Genomic DNA, 26,804 nt, shown 5'->3' on the forward strand with positions numbered 1-26,804 from the left:
TGATAACAGGAAGACATGCATTTGCCACTGTGCCCAGCTAGACGGCTGTGGCTGAGCAGTCGAGGTTGGTCAGTGTTGTCAGATGGGCAGCATGAGACCCCTCTCTGCGCGGATCATGCGAGCATGGGAATATTCGGAGGAAAAGACAGTTTGACGGCTCCCTCAAAGAAAAGGTAAGCATCGAGTCTCTGCTGTCTCTCTTTAACAAAAACAAAAAAAATCAGGCTGCAGGAAGAATCCAGGCGTCACTTATTGCAGTGGTTTTATGAGGCTTCACTTGAATGTGGGCGCGTGAAATGTGTCCATAAGTTCATTATGAAAGAGAACTACGGCTATGCAAGAGTCAAACATAATAATGGCACTATTAGAAAACATGTATACTTATATAAAACAACTTTTCTATAATGCTTCTAATAATGTTCATGCAGAAAATGATTTATGGGGATTGTAAAGTGTATACGTATAGAACAAAACTACCATAAGAAGACTATAGGAATAGTATATGACTGTGTTTATTATCACAAACCACATTAAGGTCACCATAACCATTGACTGCACACTAAAAGTTCTCACAGTAATATTAAAGGAATATTACTTTTTTTTCTGCACAGGGTCGCAAAGTGTATCATTGAGGATGAATGCAGGTTGAGGGAAGGTCGCACCCTGAGTTGGCTTGTTGCCTGCCTCTACAGTTGCAATTCTAAGTATATGAATAGAAATAGAATAGAGTTGAATAGAGAGTGTCGCTGTGATTATCTCCACTAATGTGAAACACAGCAGATGGAAGACGAGTCCCATGGTCAGCATGCAGGATGGGGGGGGGGGGGATTAATGAAGTGACAGTAAAGATGGGCGGTATTGCAGCGATTTGTGGTTGTTTACTGGAAGCTGGCAGTGTTTCCTGTCATGAGCGGAGATCTCTTGGACCCAATTGAGCTTTAAGCAGCTTTTAATACAGCAGCTTTTAAATGCAGAGGTAACCTGCAGGTGCAGTATATCTGTACTTACTTATAAATATAACCTAAATATAAATGACTGAAGGTTTTCAGCTCTCATTACAACCAAAAAAAAAAAGAGAAAAAGAAGCTGAAACATGTCTCTCTTACAGAATTATGCAGTTTGCAAATGAAACAGAACGGTAGAGTTGGATTTCCTGTGGCTGATATTCAGCCTGCATCCAAAGCACCACCAACGCAGAGGGAAACAATGCAGGTATACCACGGCAGTGTAGACACACACAGGGCTACCTTTCACTGCTCCCAGCAACAGCAGGCCCCACAAGTGCTGTGTTATTTTCTCCCAGGATTTGCATTTCTCATTCACTTTTGAATGCACATTTGCATGTAAACCCTACTGACTTGCAGGAGGTGCTCCCTTGGATCCTCATAGAAAGCAGATCTGTATACTGTGTGTGTATGCATATATATATATACATATATATATATATATATATGTATATATATATATATATATATATGTATATGTATATATATATATATATATATATATATATATATATATATATATCCCACTATATATATGCAATCCTACTTGTCACTGTAATAAAGTGACTCTCTCTTATATTATTGTCATACCATCCTAGGCCTCTGCTATATTTCCCTGCTTGCTTTGCGTGGGATTCTGCCTGTAATCGCTTCCATTTCTGCGAGGCGCCTTCAGGAACACGCTTTATCCCTCCCTGCCTATAAAATGTGGCCAAGTTGTAACCCTGGCTCCCAGGACATCGATCTGAGACCAGCTCCTCTGTTAGCTTCTGAATTCCTGGACCCTTTACTCGGTCTGACCCTCGCGTCTGTCCGTGGGAAACTTTCACCCCAGACCGGAGCCCCAGCGGGTCTTGGACTGGAACAGCCTGCTCTTGCCAGGCAGCTAACAGTGTATTAATATGTTTTTTGGCAGCTACTTTGGTCCCCAACCCCCAACTCACTCTCCAGTCAACCCCCCCTTCCCTTTCATAACACAACCCACCCCCCCATCCAAGTACCTGAAAAAACTTGTGCTTATTTTAGACTCGGGGGGGGGGGGGGGGGGGGATAACTGACACGTCAGGGTTGCACACAAATAATTGCAGGGTGGTTTGTAGTTAAGAGTGGCAAAGATTTTCCTATCATTTGATTTATGAACAATATCAACTCCCTCTGTTGTGTTTGTTTTCATGCAATAAAGCTGTAGAAAACGTTGACGCTCCGTTGAGGCTGCTTCTACAATGAGAGCCCCCTCGTTGATGGCGACGATTGAACTGCGTCTTCATTTTTACAGGGAGGAAATATGAGGGTTTCTCTTGTGACTAAGTCGAGAAAGCGACGGAGCAAGACGGGGTTTAGGTCATTCTTTTGGGGAAAGACCTCTGTGAGATGACATGAGAGGCTTGATTTAAAAAAAGAAGAATGAGAGCAGATGCTTTGGTGATGAACGCGGTGTCAGACTGACCATATCTGAGAACTGTGTCAGGGTGTGCTGCTCCTACACTGACTGATAGGTGGGGGGGGGGGACCTTTGTATCTTGGTCTCTCTCACCATGGCCCACAGGCAACGGCGGTCAGCTGACTGGTGGGAGAACTTTTGCTCTTGCTCGGATGGAGGACTTGAGGGGATGTCGGCGTGATCGTATCGTGGTTCCACCATGGTGTGTCGAGGGAGCGATGCCTCTATTCTCCGTTCTGTGCGGGCCCCTGCTGCTTTTGTTGCCCCCGGGGACAAGAACTACACAAAGACACGGCCTGGCATAGCTCCAAAGCTGGAGGAGCTATATTTGGGTCCAGCTATGGGAAAACCACCAAGTCCGTAATCACTCATACACGGACAGCTCGGTTTTATGTTGTAAACCCGGGTGCTTGCTGGTGTGCTGGCTCTCGAGGGGTGATACAGGACCAGACAGGGTGAAGAGCACCACGGTCCACACAAAGCACTGGACTTTAACCGATGGGGTTAAAAAGATGTGCACCCGTTCACGGATACAGAACCCCAGAATCGAACGATATATATATATATATATATATATATATATATATATATATATAAAACATTGACCTCTAGTGAGGAACCTACAAAGAAGTATTTGCTAACTCTAAAGGTTCACAGTAATTTTTAACTCATTGCATTTAACATGAATTAATGGCTCTCATTCATCTAATTTCCAGCTCGTTTCAGTCGTTACATAACATACAATACTGTGGTAGACTGGTGTACAGGAGTGATACAAATATGAAACTGTAACAAGTGACAGGTATATGTAAATTATCGTCATCGGTGGAATTGGGCTCTGATCGTGAAGTGCTGTCGGAGCGTGATCATGTGACATTGCTTGAGTCCAGCTGCGAGATAAGGGCTGTTGGTCAGACTTAGAAAAGTTTGAGATGTCACCTTGGGGAACTTGCGATGGGACATTTTTTTCCCGGTTTGTTGACATTTTATAGACCAAATGCTTAATTGATTGATTGAGGAAACAAGAAAAGTGTACCCTCACAGCTAACTAGGTCTCCTACATGAGTAGATGCACTCCGTTGTAGTCAGCACTCGGTTCAGTTTGTCATTTGCTGAGCAATAGTTATAAATAGATATATAGAATATAAACACATACAATAGTGTTATAGGCTTTCGAATCAAGAGAGGAACAAACGGTGAGTAGCGTAAACGAGAGTCCAAACTGAAGCAGGGCTTGATCACTTGCGGCCCTTAACGGCCGGTTTATGTGTAGTGAGGTCAGCAATCAGTGACAAAACAGTCAGTAAGATATGTTGTTAATAAAATAATGTTTTTTAAAAAAGTGTGAATCGCCGCAACCACAAGAGGTCCTTGAGCATACAGTAATAAATGAGCACGACAAATATCAGGCTGATGGACCCATCGGTATGAGAGATTAGCATGGACAGACAGACACAGAGACGCGCACACACACACACACACACACACGCAGAGCCAAATACATAATCTCCCGGCGGATATTACAATTGATTATGAAAATAATCATAAATTGCAGCCCTACTTCAGATAGTTCTGTAATAATGAACGTCCTCATCTTTCGATTGTCTAACAGAGACTGTGTGTGTTCACATTAAAAGGCTGTGTCCCCCTCACTACGAAAGTCCCTTCCATGTCCCTTTGTGTTCGTGTAACAATGGCTTATTTTTAACCTGTTGGGCTGTTTAGACGTGCAGAGGCGGGAGAGGAGGGAGGAAGTGGTTGCAGGACGCCGGAGGAAGATCCTCCTCAACCTTCATCCTTCCTCCACCTCCCCTGGCATACAAGCATACATTCATGCATACACACAAGGCTTGGGGTTTGTTGCTCTGTGGATCCCCTGCTGGGATGAAAAATAAATAGGAATAATGTGTGACGTGCACCAGCAGACACGCACTCTTTTCTCCCCGGATTGCCTCGAGAGTAATTGTCTGACAGCAGCTTATTAGAGGGAACTTGAGAAAGCCGAAGGGGGGAATTCAGCCCTGAATTCATCACAACTGAAACTTCCACTGAAGATGCAGCTTAAATGAGCTGCTGAATGTGTCTTTGAACACCGAGAAATGGAAGTGATCTGAAATAGCTGTTGTGCATGGCGTAAGGTTAAACCACCCTTTTAGAGCATCCCTAGGTGAGATCAATTCATAATGGCGGAAACTAATTAGGCACATAAATGAACAGTTCCTCCAAAATCAAGAATACATGTTTCCTGTTACCTGTAGTGCTATTTATCAGTCTAGATTGTTTTCGGTGGGAGTTGCAGAGTGTTAGAGATGTCGTTAGAGATGTCTGCCTTCTCTCCAGTAGAATGGGACTAGATGGAACTCGGCTTGTGTTGCTCCAAAAAAAAGCACCGAAAAAAACATCCAAAACAATCTAGAGTGACAAATAGCACTGCAGGTACAGAGTGTTGCACTTAACTTTTTAAACTAAGATATTTACATTAAAAACACATGTGATACCTTTATGAAATACCAATAGTCGTTAACGATTAGCCCAGTGGTTCCCAAAATATTTTGGCTGACCTCTTCCGATGAATCAGTGTCTATTGAGAGTTGTTAATAGTTAGTTACATCAAAACTTCTCAGACGATTTATAGAACAGTTTGAGGCCCAAAGAGGTAGAATTATCCAATAGTTCACAAAAAAGCAAAGATTCACTTCAAAGCACACAAAAATGATAACACAACTTTGTACCAGAACATTGTTTTCACTTCTTTGCCACCTCATTAATCATCTTGTGACAGATTTATCTTGTGACCCTTTTTAGGGGGCCTGACCCCTGTGTTGGGAACCACCAGACTAAACTATCTGTATATAGAGTAAATAAACTGTAATGTCATATAGAAGAATATAACAGTGGGACCTTTTATTTTTAGCAGAACCAGAATGCATACTTTTGATACTTTAAGAACATTTCGCTGATAATGCAATACTTTGAATTCAGGTCTTGCATTCTTGTAGGGTATTGGTACTTTCCTTTGATGCTGTGAATGCTCATTTCAACACTGACAGTATACATTGTAGTTTGAAGAGCTTAGTGGATGGAACACACGATATACAGAAAATTCATTCTAAAAATTGATTTATCGTCAATTTTAGATGTTGGCAATTGTGTTGTGTTTTCAATTTCTATAATTCTGGTTCTAGCTTCCCAAATGTGAATATTTGCTGGTTTTATTTAAATAAATCCCATTGGAATCAATATCAGCAATTACAATAATTGTTAATTGCAGCCCTAGTTTGTGGTTTGGGTTCTGCGGCAGGTTTAGAACATTGTTTCTTATTCTTGGTCAGCACTGGAGTGATTGGCTGTGTGTTTTGCTCCCGTTGGTTCTCCCTGGTGTTGTCTTTCTGCTATTTTATCACAAGCCAAACACACTCCCATCTGCAGCACAACGCTCAATTGTTCCTTTAAATTTGTTTTTGTTTCCTTAAATAGTACGTAATTTGATAATGAAATGTTCAGTAGCAGCAGAAAAATCCCAGTCAGCTATTTGCTCTCAAGGCTCCTAAGTTATGTTTCATGTAAGTTTCTAGTCCAGGCTTTTGTTCTGTGCTCCCTGAAGCATATGTTTCATCCGTGTGTCTGTATTTTCTCAAAATTACTTCGATACTTTGCCAAAAGCAACTGCATCCAATTACGCCATTTTTTGAGGGGAATTTGCACGTCCCTGCAGCTGATATCAAAGTCCCTCTTCCCATACAAAACATTACCTCGGGTAATAATGACCTCTGGGGTCGGGACAAACGTCACAGCAGCATCTGCGGTCCGTTTTACTGGGTGCAATGGCCAAAGGAGCTAAATCTGGTGTAACAAAACAGCAATGTTTGGATTTCCCATCAGCCCATGATCCCATGAGAGCGGAATGACTCTCACAGTGAGGTTTGGGGATGTGGAGTGACATAAATGTACACTGAGAGTCCTCGTGAGTTTTCTTTTTTCCATTGTGGTGGATACTAACCAGACATAGAGACATTAGATCATTTTAGCATCTACAGTGGAGTTTGATCAAATATCTTTCAACAGGTTTTTGTGTCAGCTCGTCAGATTTATTCTGTGCAGAAATTCAACATCACACTGTAAGAAATCCACTGCAGAGGATGCAGAGTTCACTTATGCTTCTAAATAGAAAATGACAATTTCTTGGATGTTTTCCAAAGGGATTGTGGGAAATGTAGGACGTCACTGATTGATTTAGAGGGGCGGGAACAGGTTGGGAGAAATTGGGTGGACAACAAATGACAGCAGTTCATCAGTAAGTAACTTAATGGATGGAATATTACAATATCTAACCATTTCAACAAAACTTGTTGTTTTAACAAAGAGCTTTTTCTAAATGAATGATATTGTCCTCCCACTTTGTTGTGTGTTGCTGGGAGTCTCTGGTCTGTGTCAGACTACGTCCCAGTGAGCCAAATCCTAAGAAATAAAAAAAATGTAGAAAAAAAAAAAATAGGGTTACAATAATACCGCTGACATTGACTTTATCGTCAGGCATTATATGGACTTTTGGCTCAGGAGATGCGCGTTTAATTTCCTCAGTTGAGGTTTGTCTGTCTTGGAATGCTTGAAGGAAAAGATCCTGAGGCTCAGACGCACGTCTTTGTATAATTTGTGTCTGGTGTCCCTCCTTGATCCAATCAAAACCTCCTCTTTACATTCAATATATATTTAATCCCTTGTTAATTTAGTCATAATTTCCACCTCTTTGCCTTTAAACCCTTGTGACTAGGCAGTTTAGCCTAAAGTGACAGGAAGCTGTTTGAATGTTTGGTCACCTCTGGGTAGCATTTTTGAGTTCGTTCAGTGCGCTCCCTGAAAACGAATAGGACCGTTTCATCACTGTGATTGTTGTGTGCTTTGTTGCCCGGTGCGTGATTTCTGCAGACAAAAGACACATTAATTTGAAACATCATCTTGCAGCTTGGTCCTGAGCATCGGTTTCAGCAATGGCCAGCAGCTTGGACAGCAGATTCACGGCATTATATGGTCTGATGTGGATTTTTTATATATATTTTTTATTTTGCTGTATGGCTTTCTCCTGATGTGATATTAGGAGTTTAAGTTTTCCCACACATGGTGTACTTGTGGCTCAACATTGTTTCCGCAGCTGTTACCAGACAAGCATTCCAGTTCGGCAATGACTCAGACCATCCAAAAATCACACTGGCGAGAACTCCACCAATTTAACATTTTGATAATATTGTTTGACTCACGATGGAGAGCGTAAAAGTTTTTATCTCAACAACAGAATGTGACTTCATGCAGCTCCCTCGGAAGCCACGGAAGGCTTTATAATACTTGTTATATCTGCAGTACAAGACCTGCAAACAGACTTTGATGTGTAAAATCAGGGAGTCAGGGACACACAGAGACACAAACACGAGACGACTGAGATAAACGCTGACAGACGACCGTGTAGGAGAGAAAAGACAGAGGAGAAAGGGACAGGTTGAGAGGAAAGACTGTCCAAGAACAGCAAAGAGAGAGGACAACGAGAGATAACACGAGAGAGGAGAAAGGACAATAGAGTGGTAGGGTAGATGTGCACGTGTGTGTGTGTGTGTGTGTGTGTGTGTGTGTGTGTGTGTGTGTGACCCGAGTTTAAACTTCTCTTTTCCTCATGTCCCCCTACGGGGAAGAATGTCTGAACAGAAAAAATATGTTGTTTATCCAGACGATGAAAATAAGTTCAGACACAAATCAAACACACACTGTATTTTATTGACATTAAAAGCTCAAATATGAGCTTAATTCAAACTGTTTACAAGACATGATTCCATTTCCCTGTGATTTTTGCATCTCTGCACCTTCCTCAGCTTATATTGTCAGAGTGCTCGTTGTTTCATCTGCTTCTGATGCTCTCGATCACCTCCATTGCTGACCAGAGGTGATGACCTTGGACAAAATAATGGACAGAGGACGTGACAAATGCAGCAACCTTTCAGCTTGTATTGTTCCCAGAAAACAAAAGACGAACCAAACTACTTGGCTGCAGTTCACATGATATCATTTGCGCCGTGTTCATTGGTTCCAATGGCACACTGTGAGTACTGCCAAGGTATTTCAGTGTGTGTGTGTGTGTGTGTGTGTGTGTGTGTGTGTGTGTGTGTGAGAGTGAGTGTGTGTGTGTGTGTGTGTGTGTGTGTGTGTGTCCTTGGATTTACAGTTCACTTAGATGTCCGGATGGGGAACAATACATCGCCAGAGGCAACTTTGTACATAACAGATAGAAGGGCATTCATTGTTTGGTTGTTATTGAATGGTGTTTTAATTATAAATTAATCTCTGTTTTCATCACAGTCCAGCTCATGTCCTCTGACTTTTTAAGTTTAGACTGGACCGTCAGGCATCTTTTTTTTTTTTTACTTGTTTCATGATTTTCATTCAGGTTTAGTGTTTCCCGCTTTTATTCTGAAGTTAGCTCCTCTTGTTTTACTTCCTGCCTCTGTTTGTTTTCCTGCCTTTGAGATTGTCTGCCCCACCCTCATTAGTTTCACCTGTCTCTCGTCAGCCCTGTAGTCACCTGTGCTCCTGCTCACCTGTTCTCACCAGAACTCAGTCCCTATTCATATCCTCGGTTCTTTGTCGGTTTGTCTTCAGTTATGTTTGGAGTTTTGGGCCTGTACTTGTTTCCTGCCTGTTCTGTTGGACTTTTTAAAACTCATTTAATTTTTTCTGCTGCTTCCTCCTCGTCTTTGTCTGCGTTTGGGTCTATCCCCCGTTGCCTGCTCTCCAAAGTGTTCAGGACCAAAGATGGGGGCAGATTTACAGGACAATTATATCTCTTACTTTAGATGTTACTGCATTAGCAAAGGTCTTGATACTTTTTGATTTTTCTGCTTGCTGTTTTTCAAATTACAAATTCCGAGGTCCGACAGGCATAGTGTTTTGATCAAACTCCATGTAGCGATGCAACGTATCCTCATACAACGGTTCGTATGATATCCTACGGAAAGTGACTCCTCGTCTTTTTCTTTTTGGCGCTTTCCTACGAAAGCTAACCTACATGCAACACATGCAACTGGTATTTTCTAAGTTCCATCTTCACAGGAAACTCGGTTAGGTTTAGGCAACAAAACCACTTGGTTAGGTTTAGGAATAGACCGTCGTTTGCTGAAGTACGCAAATTACGTGACAAAAACATTGATGTTGGCTGAAAGATTGCCGTTTGTTGGACCCATCCACCTCCCCTCGAGCCCGGTATGTGTTTTAGCGGTCTTTAAACTTCCTCGTTCAAGATTACGTGGATAACATGCGAAAACATTTCGTGGGATATCTACGAATTATGGCGCATTCTTTTTTGTAAGTATTGCTACGAGGGATGAGGTTGGGGTTGGATGGGTGGGTCAAACACAGGACTGTCAGCCAGTAAACTGGTGTCTTTGTCCAATGTGAAACTAAAAGTCCTACGTTTTTAAATTCCGTAGCCGACGTATGAAGTACATGAGAAACAAAGTTCTTTTAAAACAAACCATGGTATTTTCTTTCCTTAACCCAACCAAGTAGTTTTGCTCCTTAAACTTAAAATTGTTTACTGTGATAAACGTGAACGTAATGCGGTTGTTAAGCGGCCATGGTCATTTCAGAATATTACTGTGAAATCACGTTGGCTGTGTTGTCTTTTATTAGAAGGAAACAGTTTAGAGAGAATGATTTAAGTGCTGGTGTACATTGTTGTTGTCACTGAGAGTTCAGAGGACAGACATTACAAACTGCCCTGTAGGCAAAGTGCTTTTAGGTGGTATATGAAGAGCATTGTTTGCTTTGTGTGTGTGAGAGACGGAGAGACACAGAGGCCAAATCTGAAATGTCTACTCGTGACACTCCTTGTAATAAAGATTTTCTCAGGCCAAAGGGCATTAAGTAATATCTCACATCTACCAAGAAGAGTAACAACAACTTGACTTCTGTCAGGTACAGAGTTTATATAACATAAATAAATGGTTACGTGAGACTTGGCGGAGAAGTCTGTGCTCTTGAAGAATCCAAACTAATCCCCAGAATAAACACTGAAACTGTGTTCAGAAAGCAGAGATATGTACACAAAAATGAGATGTTAGCAGAGTCAACAATACCAAAACCTTATTTGGGGGTTGGCGTAGGAAGCCGCAGCACCGAGCAGTGTTAACGGAACAGTTTGCTATTTTGGGAAATAAGCTCATTCGCTTTTTTGTTTGCTAGAGAGTTAGATGAGAGGATGCGATACCACTCTCATGTCTGACCTTTTAAATATGAAGCTTCAGCCAGCAGCCGGTTAGCTTAGCTTTGCACACAAAGACTGGAAATAGGAGGAAACATCTGTTCTGGCTCAGTCCAAAGATAAGAAATACGCACCAAACGGCACATGCTAAGCTAACGTTAAGCTAAGCACATAAAGACCTACAGCCTCTGGTACAGAAGTGAAATACTTCTCATTTTGGTAAGATAGCAAAAAGCAGTACCTGTCTGGTAATGATATAATTGGCTAATTTATCTAAACTGTTCAAAAAGTATGACAAATAATTGTGACATGACGTGACTCATTGGTTTGTAGACTGTGGTTGTGAAGCCGGAATTTTGGTCGACGCCATATTAGTTTTTGGCCGACACGATCTTACTTTTTTGCTACCAGAAGTGCCAGGAGAGGGTGGAGCTAAGTACAACCGAATACTGAGTACACAAAATGTAAAAATATTACTATTATCTTTCATGAACTGAAAACACACTGTGAAAGGGTAACAGTTGTAAGATGAAAACACAGACAACTCCCAGACCGGACAACGCCGTGGTGGTGGCCTGTCAATCACAAGGTAGCCCCAACTCAAAGCATAACCTGTTTTATTATCTATTTTATTTTAAATGAGACCATAATTTACTAAATGAACATCATGAATTGAAGAAAACTTGAAATCATAGACCATAGATTCATGTTTACAATGTTTACTGAGGTAATAAATTAAGAGAGAAGTCATTTTCCCTTAGACTTCTATACAATCTGACTTCTTTATACAACCAGAGGGGTGGCTCCCTGCCGGCCATTAGAAAGCGTGCAATATTAGATTGTGTATTGTGGAGGGACCTATTTTCTCTGTAATTTGTGCAAATTACAGTATCAAAACGTGAGTCCAACAGTTACTGAGAGGTTATACATTTAAAATTCTTCAACGCTGAGAACTTATGTACTGCAGATGTTTTAATGATTACCTTTGCGTCTTGGGTTGACTCAAAACAGCTGACTTCTGTACAACCTTTGCGCATCACTCCCTCTGGATACGAGTCATTGCACAAAATCACTGAGAATGTAATGAATTCTGCTTTGAATGCTCCCTTAAACATAATTTATTAAGATGCTTCAGTTGAATCTGGGCTATGTCTGTCCCCCCCCCCCCCCCCCCCCCTCAGACACGCATCTCTTGCGCTATGTGAGCAAGTAGATGGAAAGAAAAGGGAAAGTCCAAATAAAGATTGGATGATTATTTTTGTACTATTCAGAGCACTGGTTCCCGAAACCCTCACACTCCTGACGCAGACAAGTTTCTCTCTACTTTCTTTCTCCGTCTCTTTCCCGCCCTCTCAACTGTCAAGATGTTTTTGTTACTCTACCCTGGAAGAGGAGCTTTTTGGCATGAATTTCTGTTACTGCTTATAGCATTGAAACTGGCGCTTTTTCTCTTGAAATAAATTAAATATCTGTCACAGTTATTGCGCTAAAACATTTTGACCTGCAAGTTCGACAATATCAAATCACTTAAATATTCAAACCCATGAATAATTGGTAACACTTTATAATAACTACACACTATGAAGCATTAGTTAAGTATGAGTAAACACTTAATTCATCATTTATAAAGCATTGTTCCTACATTAACACTCATTAGTATGCAATTTATAACAGTTATAAATGTTTTATTCTTGTTTATTAAGCTCGTCTATTATGTGTTTGGCGATTGTGTTTTCATACTTTATAAATGATGGATTTCCCATTTCATAGATAGTCCTCACTTTAGATGAGGTCACACAAAATACTTAATTAATGACTAGTAACTACCTGAATTAATCATGAATTGCACTATTAATACGCGTTTATAAGGCATTTATTAACATAGTCCCTAACCATTACTGCATATCTAAATCATTATATATATATATATATATATATATATATATATATATATATATAAATGCATGAATAATGCACATTTAAATAAGTTCTTAATCATTTACTAACACTTTATAGAGGATGTTATTAATCATCTACAACTCCTTAATAATTAGTTTGTAATATATATAATACTTCATTTACAAATGGGAAATCCATCATTTATAAAGTATGAAAACATAATCACCAAACACATTATAGACGAGCTTATTAATGAAGAATAAAACATTTATAACTGTTGTTGTGAATTGAATACTAATGAGTGTTAATGTAGGAACAATGCTTTATAAATGATGAATTAAGTGTTTACTCATACTTAACTAATGCTTCGTAGCGTGTAGTTATTATAAAGTGTTACCGAATAATTTTTATTGTGTGACAATTCTCAACGTGCGTCATTTGATACATTTGTCTGTAATTCACTTGATATGTTTGGTATCTTTAAATTGATTTTACGGTTCTCTTAAAAAACGATGAAGATTGTTGTTTGGTTTGAATATTGAACATAAATGTGATATCATGGGGGAAAGAAATGCACAGGGCACAATTCTGCATTCCACCATTTTATTGCATTTACAACGAAATGAAAGGACACAGCTGAAGTTATTACGTGGTGTCCTGCTGGCCTTGAGGTGTAGCCAGTTTCCTCCCTCGTAGATAATTAAAGCCCATCATGTTTCCCCAGCAAAGAGACACTTTATGACTGCCTCTGTCACCTCTCTCGCTCTCACAACTTCTTATGCTAGCACTCACTTTACCCTTGTTTGGCTCATTAGAGAGGACTCGCTAAGGGGAACTTGCTGCCCTTTTCACCTCAAAATAATAACAAACACATCTGTTTTCTCTGACCCTGAGTGGCGAGCATGAACTTCCTGTCTTGATAGATGAGAAAATACACACACCGTGAACGAACATACATACGCACACTTGTGAGACCACAAGCTCACACAAACCATTTCAATTTAAATCACAACAGGACTTTTTTTATTATTTTAGGGACTCTCAATCAAAAAAGCTGCCATTAGGTTTACGGATTTTTGTGTAATTATAATACATTCGCTAAACTAAGACAAAGACTAAGCATGTTTTTACTGTCGTTGTGTTAGCATACTGACATTAGCATGCGGACTTGTCTCGTTGGTGTAATGCTCCATATGTAGAATACTTGAAGAACCACAGTTCTGGAACAAATAACGGCTTCTGGTGTGAAAAAAATGTCTAATAATTGCATTGTCCTTATTCCCGTTTCATCTTTCAGAAACATGTGGAAGACCCTGACGCTCTCACTGATAGTTGCACTGGCGTTGTGCACAGAGGTGAGTGCAATCATGTGTGCGTGTCTGCGTACGCGTAGATGCTTTTGACACACTAAACGTGAACACTATGCAGGTTTTTACATACAGAATTATTTCTTTCCGGTACCTTCCCACCATTACATGACATTTTAGCCAGGCATTTTCACCCAATATATCTAAATGTTTATCGAGTACATGTTTTCCTAAAACCCCACTTGCTGTGTATCTCAGTCAACCTTTTTCTTCCTTTTTCATTTTCCCATCACAACTTTACCCAGGTGTCCCAGTGTGAGGATGTGGGGTCCACTATGGAGAAGGCGGTTGACGAGCAGCAGGAGAACTTCAGCAACATATCCGGACTAGGAAAGTCCCGACACGAGATCCTGGCCGCTCAGTTCGAGTGCTACCTGAAGATCATCCGCGATCCACCGCGTACAGAAGAAGGTGAGAAAACTCAATGTTCTCAATGTTCTTTAGATGTCCTGGTATCACATATTATTTCTGGCGAATGGCAGGTAAATGCTGAAGCACTTTTAATAAAATCACTCTCTCTGCAAATTGAATCACTTAATATCAGTAAAGTACATTAATAAAACATTTAAAGACAGGATATATTTTAAAACTACTCCGTTTTCATTGTGCTTCGATTGCCTTGCCTTTAATTCCATGGGCTCCAGACTGAAATATCTCAATAACTATGGGATGGATTGCCTTTTTAATTTTAGACAGGCATTCATTGGTCCCCAGAGGATGAATCCTACTGACTTTGGTGATCCCCTGACTTTAATTCTATTGGTGGATTGCCATGAAATGTGGTACAGCGATGTCCCCCTCGAGAGCCACGGGGCGGCCGTGGCTCATCGGGTAGAGAGGGTCGTCAGGCAACCGCAAGGTCGGCGGTTCTACAAGTCCTGTGCCGAAGTGTCCCTGAGCAAGACACTAAACCCCTAACCGCTCCCCGAGAGCTTCTCAGCAGCCCACTACAATAAATGTACCTAATGTATATGACAACTATAATACAATTTAAATTTTAAGATGCTTTGTAATTGCTTCATTTCAAAATGTTTACTGACTCATACGTTCACACGTATTTATTCAAAATAGTATCTTCTGTACTTTTACTAACAAAGAGGAGGTGTAGATAAATGCATCACTGGCTGTTCTACCTATTAGTAGTTTAGAATGTTTGCACACACTAAGAGAGAGAGAGAGAGAGAGAGAGAGAGAGAGAGAGAGAGGAAGTGAGTCTGAAAGAAAGGAAACGTGTCCTTTGTTTCTTTCCCAGCGCCTGTTGCTCCCGCTCAGTACTTCACTGCCTTTTGAAATGCTATTTTGTGATCCCTTTCCCAGAATGCCACAGTACAACCTGGTACCGTCAGGTTTCCGTCGATTGTTGACAAGCTTTGTGCGGGCCGGCTGACGCCGCAGACTCATTACACAGCTGTCGTAGTTGATATGTTAAGTGATGATTATTTCTTTATCATTCTTAAAGGTTTACTAAGACGAGCTGAAATTCAGTCTGGATGGAGTCCAAAATACCCTTGTTTATGAAAAAAGAGCAGGGAAAGTAAATAGGAAAAAGAACATGAATGTGCGATGGTCAAAAAACAGAAATGCAACAGCGAATGTTACGGTACCGCTTCAATGTGGATCTTTATATCTATTACCGTTAACTTACTGTTTTACAAGGCTGTCCTACACAGAGCATCCTGTTCTTTGGCCTGCTTCGTTAACAGGCACAACCGAGACCGTGATTGGTTGCAGCGCGTCATCAGATGTCGGCTGCTCAGTAGCGTAACGTTAATGTTGATGTAGCCTCTATGTTAGTGTGTGTTTGTGTGTGTGTGTGTGTGTGTGTGTGTGTGTGTGTGTGCTAGAGCGTGGATGTTTGGAAAGGCTCTCCCTGTGGGATGGAAGTGGGGTTACTGCATATTGTATATTTATACAGTATTTATATCTGTTTTTCATGACTGTTTTGTGTACTTTTTACAACATACAAAGTATAATGCGATTTATGGAATCGGCATTTAGCGGCAGGGATGGAGACACTGTTAAATAAACACAGTGTTTAGAGCAAAGACGGTCTTTTGGAAACATGAGGTGCCTCGCTCGCGCATACATCACTTTGAAACTGGAGGCGGGAGAAGGTTACACAGCGCTCGCTCTCATCTCATCTCATATTTAAGTCTCATTTGAAAAGCCGATGCATACACACGCATGTCTGATGTCTGGTTCGAATGTCATGTCCTCTGCAGGTCATTTCTGTAACCGTACGTGGGACGGCTGGCTGTGCTGGGGGGACACAGCTCCAGGGACTGCCATGCAGATGTGTCCGGAATATTTTTTCGACTTTGACGCTGCTGGTGAGGCGTTAAGGCACACGCACATATGCAAGCACAGCTGTTCATTTTGTGTGTCTTACATGATGCGTACTTTTTACTTTTACATAAAGTGTCTTCACTTAAACTTGTCACTTGAATTTTTAGTTTTTTTGCTTTCTGTTTATTAACGGCCTCTCGTGAAATACGTCAGCTTTTCATTGTCTGTTTGGCACCTCAGTCAAACCATGAATAATGTTACCGTTTGTGTAAATTATAATGTTTCAACAGAGAAGGTGACCAAAGTGTGTAAACCTGATGGACAGTGGTTCCACCACCCAGAGAGCAACAGAGTCTGGACTAACTACACCCAGTGTCAGGCCTACACTAAAGACAAACTCAAGGTAAAACACAGTGTGTATGAGAGGACCAGCAGAGGTCTACCGGTGTTTGGAAAAGTTCTAAACTTTTGACCAAATTAGGTGAATGTCACCAAAAAAAAAACAGGCTTGCAGCCTGTGGACTGATGCACATAACCATGAATAACGTATGTAAGCATGTTTATTTGTAACAGGGACAATGCACAAAGAACATTAACCTTCTATAAAATAAGGAGCGATGTAATGCACCTCCTGCAGGGAGGTAGAATATTAAAATAGTAAGAAGAAGTTAGACATCAAAAGAAAATGATACATTAAAAGAGTACAAAATACTAAAATAAAATAAAAGTGCACAAAGACATTCACAATTGTGAATGATCTTAACGATCAAGCTAACATTTGAGTGCACAATTGAATTTTCAAAAATGTAACCTATTATATTTAGAGAGTATACAACAGTGGTGATTTTGAAAAGTTGTGTTTTTATATCTTGAAGTTTTAGGTGCAGCACAATGTGCTTAATGTTCCTGGACTACTTTTACAACATTCTTTGACTTGCCCTATAGAGTGAACTGTGAGAGGACGAAATGCAACATTACACCTATTTTTTATTTTTTTATTTATTTTGGCATGGTGTGGTAAATGTAATCTGAACACACTACAGGAAACAACACCAGAAGGGTTTATGACAGACGTTGACATCTGATAGTCAGAAGTTATTTCCCGCTTGGACAGCTGAGCACAACAGCGTGAGCCGAGGGTGAACTGCACTTCTCGACTTCGCTGCCTTGTGTGTTCTGAACTGGATCTCTGATGTGAACGTAAACGTACTGTGAATCTTCTTCCTCCGCTTTTTGATGCGGGATCAATCTTTTATAAGTCACCTCACAGTCTACAGTCTATACTGACATAAACAGGCGACTTCTTCAGGATTTGTTCCACGTGGAGGAGGGCGAAGCTCACAGCCCTGGTCTTTGTAAAGGTTGTCCTCCGCGACTCTCATTCATTTGCCAACAGTCTGATTGTGTTCATTCAGGAAACGTTTTCTTTTTCTGAATTTCCCCCAAAAGGCTCATATACAGATGTTTTCCTTTGCATCATACAGGCTTCAAAGAGAACAACTGAGAACAAAACAAACTGTTTACTATGCCAGTTTACTTCTTAAATTTAGAATAAAGCCATTTTTAGTAAGTGAATTTCATGTATGTATATATCACTAATAAACCACTTTTCCTCCCTGCAGTTTGCCATCAGTCTCTACTACCTGGCCGTGGTGGGTCACAGCCTGTCTATCGTCTCCCTGGTCATCTGTCTGATCATCTTCTCCTACTTCAAGTGAGTCAGGACTTTCCTCGTGTCACGTCTGACTCTCAACACCTCGACAGTCGTCAGATTCCTCTTTTTCTTTTCCTATTTCAGTGTCCAGCTTGTGGCTTAGAAACCGCCATGAGCTGCTTGTATGTAGACCAATAAAAGGAGACAAAATAGGTGAACTGGTACGGTGAGAGGTTTTAGTGTCAATCTAATGAATGTAACGGTGGAGAAAAAAAGTAAATCGTTTAAATTGTGGGGATAGTTTGGCAAGAAAATGCTTATAATAATGCAATTTCAGTCCGACAATGTTTGTAAGAGCCTGTAAAAATCTAAAGGCGAGGACACACTTTCTCTTGTCTGCGTCTCTCTTTCAGGAGTCTCAGCTGCCAGAGAATCTCCCTCCACAAGAACATGTTTCTCTCCTTCATCTTGAACTCCATCGTTACGATAGTGTGGCTCTCGCTCACTGTGGCCAACACCCAAGTCATAAACGCCAGCAACCCCGTGAGTCCCCGGGAAAGTCTCGGCGTGCCTCATTCGTCCATTCTAGTCCAAAATCTTAGTGCGGCACTCAAAACTGCGGGCTTGGTTTCCTGTCCCCTGTCAGGTGAGCTGTAAGGTCCTGGCGGTGCTTAATATGTACACGTCTACCTCCAACTACTTGTGGATGCTGTGCGAGGGCATCTACCTCCACACGCTCATCATCGTGGCCGTGTTTGTCGGGGAACAGCAGCTCTTCTGGTACTACGTCCTGGGATGGGGTGAGTTTTCCCCAACTATTTCCTTTTGAGTTTCAGCGCTTCCATCATCTGGTCATATGCATGTGAAACAACAACTGCACTGTGTGCATTTACTGTACACTGCGGAGGAGGACCTGGGAGATTCAAGGTCTACAGAGACAGCATTTAAGCATCACACTGCACGAGGATGCGCTGCCAGCAGATTGCAAGACAAATATGAAGGAATTGCATGAATGCAATACACTACAGTCGCAATTTGTGGCCGATTATGGCTATCATTCACTAGCAAGATGCTAATTATGCTACCTCTTTGTCGCTTACGAGCAACACTCCAACTGAAGAGTTACTGCTACCGACAGTTTCAAGGTTAACAGCGCTGTTAAGTCCTCCAAATTCAAGTGCCAAAACATGCATTTACTCACCTGAATATAACGAGAGCTTCTGCAATTTGTGACTTCTTCTGTTGCACTTAAACAACTTCATATTTACGGCGTCATTCAATACATAAATGTAACCTTGAAGGCTGGATGTGCCTGCGCTTAGATAAGTGGGCTTTTTATTTCAGCTCTCATGCAGGCATCCAGCTCTCATGCATTAGTAATGGATTCTTTTATGTCTCTCAAGCTCACGTCTTTCTAGATCTGTACGGTATAGGGTGCCTGTAACGAGCGTGTCCTCCGCGTCATCTTTACTTTGAACTCGCTGTTGTCGGTACAGGAGCTGAAAGCTTTCGGACTTCAGCTTTCTATAAAGGGCCAGTGTCATTTAGCGGGAAATGGAATGGCAGAAATGGAATATTAATAAGTATGTTCTCTTTAGTGTATAATCACCTGAAAATAAGATGTGTTGTGTTTCGTTAGCTTAGGTCAGGGGTCACTAATAGGCGGACCGCGGTCCGGATCCCGACCCAGACGGCGTTGTATCCGGACCCTGGACCTAAAACCGATAGATAATTGAGAATTATTATATTTTGACAGAGCGCCTATATTTTAACCGGCGCAGCTTTTCTAGCCTTTACGGCACACGGTCAGTGGTCCAGGAAACAAACCGACCAATTACATGCGTTGTAAATCACATCACGTGATGCAGCTCAGCCAATCAAATATGGGTATTCTGACACGTTTCCTGACTCCAGTGAGATGGAGACACACAGGGCTGAGACGAGGAAAGAGAACGAAGAGTAGGAGAATAATTACGTGAGTCAGAGAAGTTGTTTCACATGATGTTCTCCAAAGAGAGGAAAGTGGTCAGAGAGACCAGAGAGACCAGAGTCTTTAATCAACAATGAACAGACTCTTGTAGGTTCATTCTTCCCACAGACAGTTTAAAACCAGTGTGTCTCATATGTTCAGAGACCGTGACGATTAATAAGAGGAAATGGTGCATAGTTACGAAATCATTTCACCTCAGGTTGATAGCAGACCACCTCAAGGTGTCACTCAGACAGAACCAGAACATTCTGATGTAGCATTTCAAAATGAAAGCCCTTCAAAATCGCATGCATGAGCCAACTTCAAATCACTTATTGTCTCATGCATGAGATTTTGAAGAGCTTTAATCAGAATGTCCTGGTTCTCTCTGAGTGACACCTTGAGGTGGTCTGCTATTAACCTGAGGTGAAATGATTTTGCACCATTTCTTCTAAAATCCTTCTTCTAAAAATTGTCTCATGAATGCGATTCAATGTTATAAATTGTTTGTTTAATTTGCATAAGGACTGGATAACCTCCTGTAAAACTGCAAATTGTTGTATTTAGACTTGGTTTTCTGTATGGGCTTAAAAAATGACATGGAACAGTTCATTTGAGCGTTTTGCAGCTGCTGTTTTGTTACTTTCTAACACAGCCAGGCTAGCTGTTTTCCCGTGTCTTTATGCTAAGCTAAGCTAACCGTTCTCTAGAGATTCAGGACGTCGGTCTGATATTCCTGTCTGTGTTTCTCTCTCTGTCCCAAGGTTTCCCCTTTGTTCCTGCCATCACGTATGCCGTGGCTCGCGGGCTCTTCTTTGACGACAAGTAAGATGTAGCGCTTTTTGCTGTTCTTCTGTCGTCACGGCCGCGAAGCCCAAGTCCAGATCAAGGCCATGAATGTAGCAGTATGCAGTCTACTGTAACATAGCTAAGCTTGCTGCTCTCTCTCTCTCTCTCTCTCTCTCTCTCTCTCTCTCTCTCTCTCTCTCTCTCCTTCCTGTGACCTTCTTCTGCTCCGCTTGAGAGGACTTGTAACATATTGCTTTGTCTCATCAAGTGGTCTTTGCGTGAGCCATTTTATTTGCTGAGTCCACCACTAATGATGAACGATTCGAGCTTTGATTTAGGCCTCAGGCTTATTTATGTCGGCGTACATGTAAAATCTCACTGGATCGGTGTCCGAAATTTCAGTTTGTCTCGCTGTTTGTGTTTGTTTCAGGTGCTGGATCAGCTCTCAATCACACCTGCTCTATATTATTCACGGGCCCATTCAAGCTGCACTACTTGTGAGTAATTAATAAAAGTATACATTTCAATACATCATGTAGGCTTGCTATGAACAGATTTAATCTTGCTCTAACTGCTTTTCAAAAAACCTCAAACTCATAATGCAAACACACGCTGGCACAGGTGCAAATACAGTCAATTCAATTACACTGGCGGCAGTCAAGACCACGTCCTAAACCGAGATCAAGTCATGACCAAGACCAGACCAGTGCGAGTCCCAAAACTGCACATGACCCACTGGCGATAAAATGTGGAACTGGCAAACCATAGGCACTCTGAAAGATCCACATTCCCAAAAAAACCATCAAATATCTCAAATAAAAATGCGAGACGAGACCTTCAAAAGGTGGTCTTGAGACCAAGATCTGGAGTGCTACAACACCGCAGTTAGTTATCAGTCAGTTTCTAATATACTGGCTTGATTGGCAGCTCCGTTCAACGGAATGAAATGACCAAACAGTGCTGATATTAATATGCCACCGAGATACGAAAGCAGTTTTTGACTTAAACCCTTTAGCACCGGTTAAACACTGAGGTACAACAGACTGAACATACACGCATCATTAACTTGTGAGGCTCTACCTTTGTGTGGTTCAACATAACTGTTGCGAGGAAATTGACAACAAAAACGTATCAAAATTATTTTGCGCTTTCTCCATTTATATGAAAACAGGAATTGAGGTTAACTTCCATGAGCATGTTATTGAAAGGTGTCGTTATAGTGCCACCCTCAGGCCGGTCATTGCCATGCTTTAGAAAAAAATGCAAAGGTGGTCCCTTCCATTGAAGTTGGGTCGAGTCAAATACTCTATATTAGTAAAATCATGACCGATTTCTATCTCTGTCTCTCCCATTTCCATTTCACGTAATTATCAACCTATCCAGGTGAATTTCTTCTTTCTCCTGAACATCGTCCGGGTCCTCGTCACCAAGTTGAAAGGGACCCACTGCGCCGAGTCCACAACCTACATGAAGGCGGTGAGAGCCACCCTCATCCTCATCCCTCTGCTGGGAGTCCAGTACATCATTTTCCCCTGGAGGCCGGAGGGACGCATCAGCCAGGCCGTCTATGATTTCTTCGTACACATCGTGTCCCACTTCCAGGTATAGTCATCAAAAAGCTGCATGTTAAGGGTTCCCACAGCAGGCTGATGCTCGCCACACAGGATGGATTCAAGTTATCTATAACCAATTCTACATGAATGATTTGCTTAGTTTTTCCACGTGAACACATGTGTTCCAAACACATTTGGTGTTTTGGCATGAGAGATTTGTATTGAAAGCCATTCAACTCCATTTTCACTTTAATTTAGCAACAACATCAAACTAAAGAGCTATTTCATCAGTTTACACAACACCGCAAAGCACGGTAGAGCCACTCTCTGCTCTTGAATTGGAATAAACAAGTGCTATTCTGCCTCTTGCTTTTGGAAGTAGGACCTTCAGCTGCTTTGTGTATCGATATTAGAATAAACAGGTTTCTAATTCAAGTTCACAGCGGCTAGAGAAAAGCAAGGTATCCCTCATTTGGTCCGTGCTTTTCGCATAAAACACGAGGATTCATTTGCATTTATTATCTACAGGATAATCTCACTGTGACATCTGTTCCTGTATGAATATTTAATCAATGTCCTATTGCTTTGCAGGGACTCCTGGTGGCAATTATATTCTGTTTCTGCAACGCTGAGGTACATGCAAACTATCATATTTTATGCATCACAGGTATTTTAAACTGCCGGGACTCCGTTGTTATGGCTCCAGACAATGTAAACTGTTGTGTCATATATGATACAAAGATTCTGCATAGAGACAGAGCACAGTGACGAACCACACCCACCGGCGGGGGAAACAATCAGCCCCACAATATGCAACCAAAGGCGAACAAAATGCCTGTAGCTAGCTAAAAGCATGTCAAAGGGTTATTTTAGCACCCTATGTTTACCATATTTAAACTGATGAACACACTTTATGTGACAAACACTTTTTATTTTTTTTAAATGATGACGGGGACAGGTTAGCTTTTAGCAAGCTACTGCTAGCTAAGGCCCTTGCAAAGTGATCCACATCCACACTATGACACAAGTTGCATACTGTCAAAATGCTTTAGCTTAGCTAACAGAAATATAGCTTCAAACTGACATTCAGACTAAATGCTTGCTGGACACGTAACGTTAGGCATACCGAGCGTTCCTGCTGATGCCTCGTGTCCCTAATGCCCGTTTCCTTGTTTTCTTTTGAGTTCAGCAGCTTATAAAAATGTACTTCTGGGTTCTTGATGAATTGCTTTCCCTTCTGGTGTGGTCAGAACTTAATTGCGCCCTGTCTCTAAGTAACCTCAAGCTATTTCAAACTAGACTAAACTTAAACTCTGTTGACGTCCCAGGCCCAGACAGCGCTGCAGAGGAAGTGGGCCCAGTGGAAGTCCGCCTGCGGTAAAACCGGCTGGGGGGAAACACCCACCACCAACAACCACTTCAACTACCACAACAACTCCTCCATTACCGAAACCAGCCGAGTCACCAGCTGCTCGGAGGGGCCTGACGCCGTACCTTCTGAACCAAAAGAAAGCAGCCACTTCCTGTCCCAGGAGAGAGCCAACGGGCAGCAGAAGGAGTGCAGCAACGGCGAAGTGGACATGCTCAACAAGATGGAGACCACCGACATTTGACCGGGAGGAAAGCGCGGAGGTGACGGTTGGTGTGCCAAAACAACACACACACACACACACACACACACACACACACATACAAACATACACGCTCGCTTATATGTGCACACAGAAAGACAGAAGACAAAAAAAACAAAAACAGATAGGCCAGGTGAATTTTCAAAATAAAGGATAACTGATTGGGCATTTGTGAACTAAAAGCTCCAGTTTCTGGACTCTGTATGAACTGATGAGAAAAAGATAATTTATATTGTGGTGTCATCCTGTAATCCTAGTCTAGTAGGCCTAATGGTTTTTGCATACATGTGTTCTGTCGCTGGAATAAAGTCCACTTATGTATTTTTCCATTTTGATATATCAAATGCAGAGCTGTGTAATCTGTTGTCTTATGAAGCCTCGGAATGCTCCACCCCGTAGACCACTGTGACCTGATGAATGTCATAGCCCAGTGATGTTTTCTATATGTTCTTTATTTTACATGCTTTTATCTCGGAAAGATAGCGTAATCATCGCTGACCTTCAAAAGGAAAAAAAGCCAGCATCCCCCTTTTAACCTGCCTGTCAGAAAACAAAAACCACACCAAGCCGAAGACGAGTAATATTGTGTAAACAGGGTGAAACGACAAAAGCGACACAATCATGAGGATTTTAATTTCCCCACAACAAGTAACAGAAATAGGATATACATTTTCGACATAGGATACTTCATTTTGTAGAGCATGTCGGACTTATCTGCCCTAGAAAGTCAAAACCCAGTAAATACCAGAATCTGACTTTTTGACTTGTGTTTTGCCATTAAACATGTATTATACTATCTAGAAATGTATTATTTCTGCTAAAACAGGGTGTAACATACAAAACTGAGCTAAAATCCAAACTGTAGTTAGACAAGAGCTGGCTCTTGTCTAGAAGTCGTCGTAACGGAAAGACAGCCAACACAACCGCTAAAGCAAGATGGCTACATCAAGTTCAAGCTAGCTGGTGAAGTAGCCACAGCTAGCATTAGCATTAGCTAAGACTAAAACTAAATCTATTCTCTGACTTTTCCAGTCAGGACGGAGAAAAAAAAAATGAATGCTAACGTTAACCCAGCAAAATTCATGTTAATGGTTGCCTTCCCAGTACAGCAGAGTAGCATTAGCTATCATCTCAGCATTGAACTTGTATTGAATTCATGTGATTTTATGAGGTTCAGTTACTTTTGAATTACGTTATGTTAAAATATTATGTTATCCCAACATTAGCGCTGTAAAATAAGTTTCCTCGAGGTGATGGTCACTCACTATGTGTGCTAACACAAATCTTCAGGTTGCCAAAATGACGAATTTATGTTTATGGCAAATAAACAGACCTCATTTGAACACGGAATGTACTACGTTGAAAGGGCTTCTGATGCTGAGCTTACGATAGTGGCAATCCGTATGTAGCTATGAAATCTCACCATGACATTCTGGCTACATGACCGCTTAACACGTATGTATGGTATAGTGGGAAGCTAATTTTGAGGCTCAACTGATTCAAACTGATTTACTTCCTGGAACTAAATGATGTGCCGAACACTATGGGTCACAACTATCCTGATTCAAACCGGGAGCAGAGCTTTTAGGGCAGGAGAATCACTGGTGCAGATAATGATAATGGAGCTGTGGAGTGCTGCAGTAATCTCAGTCACTCTCCTCACTTATTACTCCATTGAAAACACTGGGTTTTGGGGGATTTTTGGCGAAAGGTAGCACACAATCAACAGACATACAGACACTTTGGTGTGTGAAATAATGCATTTGGAGAGCGTGTGCACATGTGTTTTAGCAAATAGACCCTCCAACTTTGTTACAATTGGTGTAGAAAGAAATGTTACTTATTTAATATCCCACAATCCTCACTTTCTATTATGGCATTTATTGTAATACGATGGGAAATCTTAATGTGATATAAAGCTTTTATACCCAGAACATTTAGGATGAAAACAAAGATGAGACACGTTTCTGTCTTAGATTTGCAGACGGAACAAGACTATTTCAAATTTGTATATAAATGTTTTTCCATCTTTTATTAAACCCACTTCCGTCTGCACGAGAATGAGACTATTTAAAAGATTTTCCATGTCTTTATTATTATAGTGTTCCTGTTGCTTTGTAATGTTCTGTGTTATTATTGTGACTATTAAAAAGGTCGGTTTCACTATTCGTAATGGAATGTAATATTGTTACAATATATTTTTTTGCAAATACAATTCCCTGCCACTTCACTTTTAATTTAATCGTTTTTCCATTGCTTGTGTACCGTGCTGTATGTACACTGGCAGGCTGGCAGTACCAGCAGCTTTTTCAGTTTCCACCGGAATACTGAGCAAGTCTAAATGTTTGAAAGTGAGCTTGCAGCAAATGCATTTTGGTATTCTTCCAGGAGGCATCCGCACAACATACTGGGAATACAAATGTCCCAGTGTGGATACAGCAGGCTACACAACTAAAGAATGTCGGATCTCTGCACAGGGACGCCACCCTGTACCCGTTTTGCCAATGCTGCCCTGTCGAGAAAACGTCTGTCTTGGGACATATTTGTAAAGAAATTTGAAAAACATTCCAATAAAACGACAAAAGAAAAGTTCAATTCAAGCATATTATTGTATATACATTTTTAACACTGCCATTTACGTGTGGAAATAAAGTTGTTTGAACATAAACATGTGGTATTCAGTGAGATGAATTTCTGGGTGTGATTATTTAATCTGTGCCACAGTCTGGTTTTTCAGGGTTGATACATGTCTTTGTTAAAATACTGTACTGCAATTATCAGGTATTTCCACTGCTGCTTTATATACTACTACTCCACTATTACAGAGTGAATTATTCTTTTTACATCATGCTTAATTTGCAGATATATTTTCATAAAAAATAAATTAACAACTTGTAAAACGTGATGGCTTGTTATAGAGTAAAACTAATTAACAAATTATTAATATGTTAAAATGAAATCCGCCTTGA

At 41.1% G+C, this 26,804-nt stretch overlaps 1 protein-coding gene across 5 annotated transcripts; it reads left to right on the forward strand.

Annotated features, from left to right (window-relative positions):
• The first annotated feature begins 48 nt into the window (after window positions 1–48).
• On the forward strand, window positions 49–26,503 carry calcrl2 (calcitonin receptor-like 2). Of its 5 annotated transcripts, none has more exons than XM_068732957.1 (14): window positions 49–173; window positions 13,884–13,941; window positions 14,199–14,364; window positions 16,176–16,283; window positions 16,530–16,642; window positions 17,862–17,953; window positions 18,307–18,436; window positions 18,540–18,693; window positions 20,627–20,687; window positions 21,082–21,148; window positions 22,035–22,253; window positions 22,796–22,837; window positions 23,533–23,846; window positions 26,224–26,503. In XM_068732957.1, the coding sequence occupies exons 1-13, from the start codon at window positions 124–126 to the stop codon at window positions 23,815–23,817; spliced, it is 1,545 nt and encodes a 514-aa protein (XP_068589058.1). In that variant the 5' UTR covers window positions 49–123; the 3' UTR covers window positions 23,818–23,846; window positions 26,224–26,503. The 5 variants fall into 5 exon arrangements, with proteins under 5 accessions (XP_068589058.1, XP_068589056.1, XP_068589057.1 ...); XM_068732955.1 differs by having other exon boundaries at window positions 23,533–23,842; XM_068732956.1 differs by having other exon boundaries at window positions 23,533–23,836.
• Window positions 26,504–26,804: the final 301 nt, after the last annotated feature.

The sequence above is a fragment of the Cebidichthys violaceus genome, unplaced genomic scaffold, assembly GCF_023349555.1.
Source record: "Cebidichthys violaceus isolate CVI_PGR_0920_01 unplaced genomic scaffold, fCebVio1.0.p SCAF_6, whole genome shotgun sequence".
Taxonomy (NCBI): Eukaryota; Metazoa; Chordata; class Actinopteri; order Perciformes; family Stichaeidae; genus Cebidichthys; species Cebidichthys violaceus.

Excerpts from the sequence above, each read along its gene's own strand:
- calcrl2 (XM_068732953.1), top strand. The coding sequence starts at position 124 with ATGGGAATATTCGGAGGAAAAGACAGTTTGACGGCTCCCTCAAAGAAA. Across the intron at positions 13,942-14,198 it reads CACTGGCGTTGTGCACAGAG|GTGTCCCAGTGTGAGGATGT; the intron begins GTGAGTGCAATC and ends AACTTTACCCAG. Across the intron at positions 16,643-17,861 it reads ACACTAAAGACAAACTCAAG|TTTGCCATCAGTCTCTACTA; the intron begins GTAAAACACAGT and ends TCCTCCCTGCAG.